General features: G+C 49.0%; 1 protein-coding gene across 1 annotated transcript in view; it reads left to right on the forward strand.

The window, feature by feature from the left end:
* The window catches only part of SETD1B (SET domain containing 1B, histone lysine methyltransferase), a 47282-nt gene that overhangs the window by 32079 nt on the left and 4139 nt on the right, over positions 1-11064 (forward strand). The window contains exons 8-17 of the mRNA XM_054645788.2: positions 1288-1458; positions 2349-2436; positions 3264-3481; positions 3730-3859; positions 4533-4997; positions 6777-8330; positions 9623-9789; positions 10032-10163; positions 10265-10384; positions 10751-10888. Coding sequence (XP_054501763.2) covers positions 1288-1458; positions 2349-2436; positions 3264-3481; positions 3730-3859; positions 4533-4997; positions 6777-8330; positions 9623-9789; positions 10032-10163; positions 10265-10384; positions 10751-10888 — 3183 coding nt within the window. The remainder of the gene's footprint in view (positions 1-1287; positions 1459-2348; positions 2437-3263; positions 3482-3729; positions 3860-4532; positions 4998-6776; positions 8331-9622; positions 9790-10031; positions 10164-10264; positions 10385-10750; positions 10889-11064) is intronic.

Raw genomic sequence — 11064 nt, forward strand, 5'->3', positions numbered from 1 at the left:
AGTTGCCTGCTTTTGCAGAAAACAAAATACGAATATTCAGCTTAAACTGAATATTTAACTGTACCTTCCCATTGCTGGTGTCTGTCTGTGTGTGGGGGGGTTACTGGGCTCCTTGGTGGCACCTGGAGGTCAGTTCCCCATCACACTGATTCTGGCTGCTGTATTCCATCAAAGGCAGCTGATTGATTGATTGTTTGATTGATTAATTCCAGCTCTGGCAGCTGAGTGACTTCCAAGAAGCATCATGCCCTAGGTAAAGGATGGGAAGGCTCAGGGATAATCCGGTGTCCTGGGTCAGGCAGGGTGGAAAATGTGTGGGGTGAAAGCTGTGAAAGGAGCAGGTTGCTGGGGAAGGCAGCACATTCCATGGATCTTTTCTGCCTGAGCTAGAGGAAAGCTTTTCTTTATTCCCAGCTCTAGTGGTGGGTTTAGGTTTGAAAGTTTGAGTAAGATGCATTAAGCAGAGTGCCAGGAGTAACCAGGCATCCTGGCCACAGAGTGCTGCTGCTTGGATTCCCTGCTTGATATTCCCATTAGTCTTGTTCCTGATTAGCAGGAGAGCTGAGCTTGTGCTGCCTCTTTGGTGGTTACAGCCCACTTCAGCCTGTGAGCTCTGGTAGGGTGTGCAGGAGAAACTGTTTGGGCTGTTGTGCCCTGGGCTGATGCAGGTGAGTGTCACCTCCAGTGCCCCTGCCTTGGGCAAAACATGATGTGCCACCATGTGTGACATTCTCCTGGCTTGTCCACCTCTCCACAGCTGCAGAGAACTGAATTCCTGCTCTTCCTTCACACCTCAGCTCTGGTGAAAAAGGATTTGTGGAGGCCGTGTGTCTATTTTGTAGACCTTTTGGTGTTTTCCTTATATATTTTGCTGTTCCCAGGACTGGAGCCTTCTGACAGGTTTTGTGGACTGGGGCTCTGGTTGCTAAGGAAACACAGGGATGTGTGTGGTTTTTGATGCACTATATTTGGCCTTGCACTCAACAGAAGGAAGGTGTTCCCAACTGGAAGGTCTGGAGTTGCTTTCAGTTATGTGGGTTAGCAAAGGAAGGTAGATAACACATAACACATTGTTGGGCTGACTTGCCTAAAGCACACTCAAGTTATTTGTAATATTCTGTGCACCTCTAGTTCCTTCCAGGTGTGGGGCACCTTCAGATGCCCTCAAAGAAACTGATGCCTGGGCAGGGCAGTGATATTTCCCAAACCTTGCCTGTTTAAATGGCTTCCAGACTTTGTGTCCTTCCCAGGAACCTTCCCCTCTCAATTGTGCCTTCTCTGTTGCAGGCCTCTCTCACTCCAGTGAAGTCTGGAGGAGAAGTGGAGGAAAAACCAAAGCCAAAGGATCGAATGGCCTCTTGTCTCCTGGAGAACTGGAACAAAGGAGAAGGGCTGGGCTACGAGGCCATCGGCCTGGGCATCGGCCTACGAGGGGCCATCCGCCTGCCATCCTTCAAGGTGAAAACAAAAACTCTCTTCCTTGTGCTGACATCCCCCAGAGGAGGACAGACCTCGCTAGGTTTGTGCCCCAGAGCCCTCAGGCTGTTCACCCCACTCTGTGTTCACTCAGGGGGTTGCTTCTGACCCCCCAGGACCAGAGCAAGGACCCTCTGTTCCCTTAGCTTTTCATCCTCCCCTTGTGTGAATTGGCTGTAGAGGATCTCCCTGCTCTGCAAGGGACAGGGGACATTTGCCTGTCTTTAGGACACAGCATTTCAGCATGATCATAAAAATACATGCATGCTCATGGTGCTTCACACAGTTGCTGTTCTGGTTGGAATCTCTGATGGTTTGGCAGCTGAGTCTCACCTGAAGTTTGCTTGAACTCCGTCTCCTCAGAAGCACAGGGTATCCATTTCGAAAAGCATCTGCATTAAAAATTAAAAGTATCTTAAGTTTGGGGTAGGGGAGTGTAGAGGGGTTCCCTGAAATTATGATTTTTGAACACAGAAGGTGCAAGTAAAGGTTTGGGATGAGAGATTCTTCAGTCTCTAAATAGAGTAAAACTTGCTTTGAGGTTCTTTAAGATGCCCTGGGCTTAGGCTCTCTTTCTGTTCTACTACAATCTCAGACACATGGATTTGTCAAGAGTTTTCTCTGTCATCCCCAAAGTACCTGGTGATGACATGCACCATGCTGGTACCCAGGGTGTTTTCATGCAAATTGAAGGGGTAGAGCTTCATTCAGAGTGAAATTCTGTTTGCAAGCAAATAAAGAGATCAAGAGCTGGGAAGTGACCCTTGGTTTCTGCTGTGACCACAGCAAAGTATAGAAGTGGCAATTTGCTTAAGAAGTTGATTTCTGCTGTTTCTAAACTTTCAGAAATGCTAATTGTGTCTTTTGTTCAGGTGAAAAGAAAGGAGCCACCTGAAGCTGCCTCAGCGGGAGATCAGAAGAGAATCCGGCCTTCTACTTCTGTGGATGATGAAGATGAAGGTTTGCAAATTGCATTTGTTTGAAACCCAGGAGCAGATGCAAACCCCACCAAGCTGAATCCTTTAAACTTCACAGCAGTGTGCTCACTTACAGTTAAACACAGAGTCAAGGATCTGAACCAAACCCTGCTTCTCACAGAGCTCTGATCAGCTGGGCCATGGCCCCTCTGGGTTCAATTATCTGAAATTCACTGGTGGGAACTTTAAGACCCACATTTTAAGAATAACTTATGAGTTATTCTTAACCTATTTTAGCTGTGCTGGGCCCCAGCAGAAGGAGCTCAGATGGGTTCATGGGCTCTTTGGGGTGTGCTCACAGCTCGCTGGGGTGCGGTGGGAGGAAGCACATAATGGTTTGCTCTGCATTTGATTTGAGAAAGAAACCAAAGTTACTTGCCAGAAAAATCTGTTTGAAAATATCTTAACATTATTTCCTATTACCAGGGAAGAGTAAAGAGGAGACAAAGCTTTGAATACCCTTTGTTTTGCACATGGGTTCATGTAGAAGTCGATTCAGATTAACAAGTGGTTTTGAAGCCAAAAAATGAAACAAAAAGCATTAAATTCAGGTTGCCTGTCCTGACCTCACTCATGCTGCATCTCCTGTCTGCTCTGCCTAGGGAGTGTCAGCTTTGGCCACCCACATTTTGCCATCAACACTGTTCACTGTGACAGCAGCAAGTCCCTGTAAGCCTGGGGACCCTCACACTACATGGGCACATTGCTCCTACTTCCATCTTCCCAAAGAAGAAGTTTCCCTTATGTAGTTAACTCTTTCTGTCCTTTCCAAGGTATTTGATGGTAATTTCTGTTGCTTTTGCTCCTCAGAGTCGGAGAGGGACAGGGATGCTTCTGATACAACATCTGACCTGTCAAAGAAGGATGCAGAGGCTGTGGGGCTGCGGCGGCGACCAGCAAGGCCATTGGAGCTCGACAGTGAGGGAGAGGAGGGAGATGAGACATCAGGGAAAGAGGAAGAGTCCTCCTCAGAGAAGGAGGAGGAGCAGGAAGAAGAGGGAGCCTTAGTGAAAGCAGCACCTGGCAAGGTATGTTGGTGTGAGGCTGCAGTTTCAGTGCTGTCATTAAAAGGGGGCCTGGTAATGCCAAGTGCCAAAGTTCCCTTTTGTGGGAGATGGGTGCTCCTGGTGGGGTCTGTCTGTCCTTCCAGAAGTGACCTCTGTCAGGTCACTCCCTCTTCAGGTTCTCTGACAGCCTCCCATGAGAGTCCCTGGTGGTTACTGCAGCCAGGGACAGGCCCAGGCACTGTTCATTTTTGGCAATCTTTCTTGCAAAGGAGGAAGAGGAGGATGACGAGGATGAAGATGATGACGATGAAGATGACGATGAAGACGAGGATGAAGATGATGAGGAGGAGACAGGCATAGACACAAGTGACAAGGAGGAGGAGCAGGACTCCGAGGAGGGTAAGGAGCTGCAGTGGAAGCAGTGAGTGTCACCTTTGGGTCAGCTGTGGTCTCCTTTCTGCCTTTGTGAGCCGATTTTGTTACTTGTGTACCTCCTTTCACTGGGCAGTTTCACACAGTATAATGCACAGAGATATTTTTAATTAATACCTGTGAGGTTTCCATGATCCCTCAGTCAGTGGGTCCCTTTAGAGCCCTCCAGTCCCTACCTGATCTCAGCCCAACCCAGCCACAGGGGCACTGGGCTCAAGCCCAGCTGAATGTGTTCTTGTTTTGTGAAACAGGAGTGGCTGGGGGGAGAAGGGACCAGATTTCTGAAAAGGGTAAATTGGCTGCTAATAACTCTGTCCTATCAATCAGTTCCTGCTCAGGAAGGTGGTAGTTTCCACTTTCTAAGGCCATGTGTAAAGGCAGCAGAAAATCTTAGTAAAAGATAGAATACACCAAGAGACCCAGGTGGGAGGTGCCAGGCAGCACTACCACTCCCATGTTGTTTGGTGATTGTTGTAAGGGACAGGATTTATACATCTCTGCAGAAATAAGTGAATTGGGAGGCCACTCCTTCAAACCCACCTGCTGCTGGTGATGCTGTTTCCACACAGGGGAAGGGATATTTGCCCCTGATTGATCATTAAAGGCAGAAAGCAGAGCTAATGGCAGTTTGTTCTTGCAGATGTAGCAAGTCCCTCATCTTCCAAGGCTGAAGCTGAATCATCTGATGAGAGTGAGGACTCCTCTGAATTCGAGTCAAGTTCAGACTCGGATGATGAAGATGAGGAGGATGATGATGATGATGAAGAGGAGGAGGAAGAAGAGGAGGAAGAAGTGGCTGAAGATCAAGGCAGAGAAGCCATGGTTGCTGAGCCAGAGCAGGAACCTGCTGGTCATGAGCTTCCTGATGATGAGAGGGAGACTATTTTGGACCTGTATCCTGTGGATGACTACATGGATGCAACAGGCTTGGGACTTGCTGAGCCAGCTTTGGCAGTGAAAGATGAAGGCTGTGAAGAAATCAAGGCAGGGGATAGTGAGTGTGGCCAAGTCCTGGGGGCTTCTGTTGCTGCTGAAACTCTGAAACATTTGGTTATGGAAAGAGACCAGGAGACAAAGCTTGCACTCTCTCCCATCTGTAGGCCAGGTATGCCCTTCCACGTGCTTTGGAGTTTTGTTATGTTTCCAAGTAAATTTTCTCCCAGTATCCAATATATATGGGTTTGTATTTCCCTTGCTCTCTTTCTTCTTCCAGTCTTGGCTCTAGGCTAGGGATTATCTGTACAGGGAAAGAGGTCTGTGCTGAACTGTCCTTCCTAGTAAGGAGCTTTACATGAGCCATCTGCTACTAAAAATACTGCGGTTACTGTATCCAGAATCTTATCCTGGGCCAGTTTAGTTGGAGTCCTAGAGGAACTGAACAGTTGTCATCATCTGAGGGTGACTGATCGGGTGGTGTGGTGGCTGAAGCTCAAGATAGAAAAGCCATGGCTGCTAAAACAGAACAGGAATGTCACTACTGGCTCTTTTTGGTTTTAATATTGAAGCAGTATGTGACAGGGAAGCTGCATGGGGCAGGTGAGTAGAGTCTCAGAGTTATCTATGGTTCCTAATATTATTTGTGGGTGGTTTTGTCACCTATTCCTTTTAAATGAGTGATACTCAGTAGTTTTCTTGAAGAAGGAAATTGTCTTCAATCAATACAGAGTTGTACTTGAACCAAGGAAATTGGAAACCTTTTACTAGAACAGGAGTGAGATGCATAAAGCTTGAGTAATTTGGCAACTGAGGGAAATCTAAAAGTTAAAATTGGAGCCAGCAGGGAGGGCACATCTAGTGGGGCCTGCTGTGGAGCCTTGGGCAGCTCTGGTGTCTGAGGACTGGGCAGGGTTTTGCCACTTGGAGAGCTGGAAATCCAGTCCCTGCACAGGGTGTCACTCCTTGGCTGCTGCAAAATCTGAAAGTCACAAAGAGGTAAAATGTTAAACTGGGCAGGGCAAAGAACTGGTTTTGCATGAATCCTTTCTAGAACAGGTCAGTGTGCTGAAAGAACATAAATTTGGAGACACCTGCACTTAAGCAACTTGACATGTGTAAGGAGCTTTCCAGGTAAGCTGTGGGAACAAACTCAAACTGCAGCATTGTTCTTGAGCAGCCCAGCTCATGCAGGAGTTGAAGGCTGAGACCCTTCTCCAGCAGCCCTGGTTTGTTCAGCACAAATGGGGAATGCCTCCCTTCCAACTCTCCAGGCATTTTCACCTCCTTTCGTTCTCCCACTTGAAAATGTTATTTTGAGCTGCCTAACAAGGTTCACCGTTGATTCCTTTTGGACCTGGCCCTAAGTGGGTAAATAAACTCCAGACAAATGAGGCTGCTGCAGGGAGAGCAGCATATAAATTGCCTCATTGATACCATCTGAGTGTGTCTTCATCCATTACAAGGGCTTCCTGTTTGCTTCATGTGTTGTTCAGGAGTGTTCTGCTATTCCCTTCACCATTCCCTCCTTGCAGAGCTGAGGGTGCTCCTTGGCCTGCAATTAGTTGAGTTCCCACATTAGGAAAGGTGATGGCTCTGGGCTCTGACAGCTCTCCTCCTAAGCCCTCACCCCACAATCCACTCCTTCCTTTAATGTCTGTACAAAAGGTTGTCAGGGCTTTTGAAAGCAGAGAAACCTTCGTTCTGGTCTGTGTCGTAGCTAATCCTCAAATTAATAGTGTGGTTTTTTATGGTCCATTAGGAAAGTGTGTGGTAGTGTCTAATTACTCTATACTTTGTGCCTCCAAAATGTAAAGCACTGGAGTTTTAAAGCCTCCCAGTGGAATTGAGCTGTATTTTAATTGTGGCATCTTGAACATGCCTTTACCAGCAAGTGCAAGCAACCAAGTGGAGGCAAAGCTCCTGATTCTCCTCTCTGTTCCCCTTTCAGAGGAAGAGTCCGAACCCACTCCCATGCTGGAGCCAGAGGTACAGGAAGGTCCAAAGCCTGAATCTCAAGATGAGGAGGCGTCTCTCTGTATCTCTGCTCCAGGGGGAGTCTTTGGAGAAGCTCTGCCCAGCAAAAGCAGCTTCTTTGGCAAGTCTGAGGAGAGCAGCTTGGAAGGCCGAGTTAAAGCCAAGCCGCCGTTGGCAGCGGAGGAGGAGGAGCGGCTGCCGCGCACGCCGGGGCGGGAGGTGATGATCCACTCGGACACTGAGACTGTCCTGCTGCCAGCCCACAAGGTGCCATCCTCCATGCTTCCCTTGCCATCCACTCCCGGCAAGGAAGAATCTTTAGTCCCTCCAGAAAAGTTCCCTGAACAATTAATGGTGACCAAAACATCCGTGGAAGAGGAGATTCCCAGGACTCCCGGGCGGGACATTTTGCCCAAGTCTTCGCACCCCCTCACGAAGTCACAGAGCACAGACACTGTTCCAGCCACACCAGGAAGTGATGCTCCCCTCACAGGAAGCAGCTTGACCCTCAGTTCCCCTCAAGTCCCAGGGAGCCCCTTTTCCTACCCATCCCAATCCCCTGGCATTAACAGTGGCATTCCTCGGACTCCTGGGAGAGATTTCAATTTCACGCCTACTTTCCCAGAGGCTGGTGCTACCATTCCTTGCCTTCTGCCTGGCAAGAAACAGTCAGAGGATGAGCTAGAAGAGAAAACCTTTAAAGAGCCTCTTGGTGCTTCCCTTACTATCAGCATGAACAGTGTTCCTTCCCCTATCCCCTTTGCCAGCCCCCCGCAAGCAGATTTCCACATGGACATGGCTTTGCCACCTGATGAGCCAATACCTGTAGCAGCCCTGCCGTGCATGCATGGAGATGGAAGAATGCCCATCGAGGAATGCAAGGCAGAAGTAAAACCTGGTTTGCTCTCCCCAGAAGTACCCCCTGGGGCTTCTATCCTTCCTCCCCCACCACCACCTTCTGTTCTTCCCAAAAGGAGGCCGGGTCGGCCGAGGCGGTCCCCACCTTCTGTCCTCTCGCTGGACGTGTACTCGGGCAAAACCATGGAACCTCCTCCCATGCCAGTGGCCTTGGTGGAAGGTGCTGTGGGCAAAGAGCTGCTGAGCGGACATCCTGATGCCTACTATGGACTGAAAGACCCTGAAGCCGTCACCCTGGACTTCAGGAATGACGGTTTCCACGAGAAAATAGCAGCTGAGACAGTTGCAGAGAAACTGCCATTCAAGGAACTGGAGAACCAGTGGAACGAAGACTTCAAGGAAGAGGAGGCTCATGCAAAGCCCAAGCGCCAGTGGCGGAGGCAGAAGAAATCTGAGGAGCTGCCAGTGATCCCTTCCCCCGAGTATTCCCCGCCCCAGCCGCAGTTCAGGCCGCGCTCCGAGTTTGAGGAGATGACCATTCTGTACGACATCTGGAACGGCGGCATCGACGAGGAGGACATCAAGTTCATGTGCATCACGTACGACCGCTTGTTACAGCAGGACAACGGTATGGACTGGCTCAATGACACCCTCTGGGTTTTCCATCCTTATATCCTTTCTCGTGATGTTGGCAGCACGTGTGAGATGCACGGGAAGTTGGTGGGAGAAGCGGTTGCTTACAGGAATAGAGATTACTTGGATGAGCAGGGAATTTTAAACTGTTTCATTCTCTGAAGCTGCAATACAAAAATACTGCAGAAGTGGCTGTTCCTGCTGCACGTTCAGTCTGGAAGTGCAGGGACAGTCTGTAGGCACCTCTTCTGGGGAGGTTTCCTTCCTAGTTTGAGACGCTTCTGTCTGCGTGTAACCAGACTTTTTTTCCAGCTTTCCTGTGGAATTTCTAGTCTGCACACAGAGCTTTCACTTGGAGTTAAAACTTGCTGTAAAAATAATCTCACCATCTGTGCCCAAAACAATGAGTTAGTGGTTCTAGCAGCTTTAAGTTGCTTTGAGGTTGAAATACTGATAAAATCAGAGCTTTCTAAGTGGCACATCAGGGCTGTGTGTGTGTGCAGCCACCAGTAGTGTTCTCCTGACCAGAGCCTAAAATACTGTTCTAAAAACCTCCGAACTCTCCAGTACTTTTTTCAGGAAAGATGTCCATGTTCAAGTGTTGAAGAAGACAAACATACCACCTTGTGTATTGCTAGAGATTGTGTGAAGTTCAGATATCTTCATCCCTTGCTTCCTGCAAGACAGGATAGCAAAATCAAAAAAGCCCAAACACCTAAAACAGTCAGTGATAACTAACAAAACCCATAGTGAAAATAAATCTCTTTCCCTCTTGATAAGGATTATATTGTAACAGCAAAATCATGTTCACTTTTTAAGCCACTTCCAAATCACCTTGAGTTTTTGTGTGTCACACTGCATGACAAGTGTGAAAGTACCTGCAGGCTCACCTGCTTTGCAGCCAGCCCTCAGCACTCTGGTTTTGAGGCTGTCACCTCTTGGTTTTTATGGACCCTCTGCTTCAGTTTCCTGGTGTCAAAGATACCTTTTCCCTCACAGGAAGCATTTTTGGGTCAATCTTGATTGTTGTAGCTTTCATGGCTGTGTTTGTGTACAGCTCCACTGTCCTTCCAGGAGCCAAAGCCCTGAAGGTGCCTTCAAACCTGAAGGTTTGTAATGTGTGTCTGAAGGAGCTGATTTCCCAAGGCTGCTGAGAGCAGCATCTCTCCAAGGCCTTTGGGCTGAGCAGCATCTCAGTAGTAATGTTATTTTTTGCAACCCCACAAAACCTTCCTAATTTTCCAGGCTCCCAGTGTTAGCTCGATGCAGCTGTAGCAAGTTTAGTCTGATATCCACCTCTGGCTGTGTTTCTCCTTAACCTCTTGCCACCTACCAGCTTTTCTACCCCCAAGAAGAAGAAGCGGGATGACGGCATGCGGGAGCACGTGACGGGCTGTGCACGAAGCGAAGGCTACTACAAAATTGATAAGAAGGACAAACTCAAATACCTCAACAATAGCCGAGCTTTTGCAGAGGAGCCTCCAGCTGACACACAGGTGAGGAATCCAGCTGTGAATGGGGTTTGGTTTGGCACTGTCACACACAGCAGGTGCTTCCTGCCTTTTGGCAGGGAGGGAGAGGGAGCTGTTGTGTCTCCTTGATTGTCCTGGGGTTGTGTGGGAAGTGCTAATGTTTGATGTCAGGTGTTCTGTGGTGATGTGTTGTAGCACAAGGGGCTGCTCACAGGGATCCTGCAGGGCGTTGTGGGTCAGCTTTGATCCCCCATTTGTCCTCTCAGGGTATGAGCATCCCTGCCCAACCTCACGCTTCCACCCGGGCTGGTTCCGAGAGGCGATCAGAGCAGCGCAGGCTCCTCTCCTCCTTCACTGGTAGCTGTGACAGTGACCTGCTCAAGTTCAACCAGCTCAAGGTAGATACCCCCTGCTGCAGATCCTGGACCTAGAGACATCCTTTCCCATTCTGTGCTGTGACTAATTCAGGGTTGGGTTTTGGGGTGTTTTCTTCATGCAGTTCCGGAAGAAAAAACTAAAATTCTGTAAGAGCCACATTCACGACTGGGGCCTTTTTGCTATGGAGCCCATTGCAGCTGATGAGATGGTGATAGAGTACGTGGGTCAGAACATCAGGCAGGTAAGCTGTGGCTGAAATCTGAGAAAAACCCAGCCCTGGATGAAATCCTTCAGTATGACAGCAAGGGCTGGAGTCCTGGGTTGGAGGTGTCAGCTCTGTGGGCTGGGTACAGGTTGGCATGGTTTGGAAGGTACAAGGGTGGGAATTCCAACAATCTTTGAAAACTGAGCACTCAGGAGAATCCTCCTTCAGAAGCCCATCCTGAACTTCTGTGTTTCCAGTGAGGTGTGTGCTCTCTTGGGGTGATGGGGGTGGTGTAAATCCCCATTGCCTGGCCCAAGCAGAGCTCAGGGGAGCCTTGTGGTGGTGAGGTGGCTGCTCACAGGTCAGTAGTGCAGTGGCCTGAGCCTGCCTGGCTTTCTGCAGGTCATTGCTGACATGCGTGAGAAGCGATACGAGGACGAGGGCATTGGCAGCAGTTACATGTTCAGAGTCGACCACGACACCATCATCGATGCCACCAAGTGTGGGAACTTCGCCAGGTTCATCAATCACAGCTGCAATGTGAGTATCTCTTCTGGCCTGTCCTTGTTCCCTGGCAGCTGACAAACCTGGGGAGGCCCTGCCTGCCCTGCTTGGGGTGCTCAGAAGTGGCAGGGGGTCGCAGGGTTGTGATGAAATGTTAATGAGCCACAGCAGATCAGAGCAGGGTCTGAAGGAATGTAAAGAGGTTGGAGAGA

This window comes from Agelaius phoeniceus, chromosome 18 (genome assembly GCF_051311805.1).
Source record: "Agelaius phoeniceus isolate bAgePho1 chromosome 18, bAgePho1.hap1, whole genome shotgun sequence".
In the NCBI taxonomy this organism is placed as follows: domain Eukaryota; kingdom Metazoa; phylum Chordata; class Aves; order Passeriformes; family Icteridae; genus Agelaius; species Agelaius phoeniceus.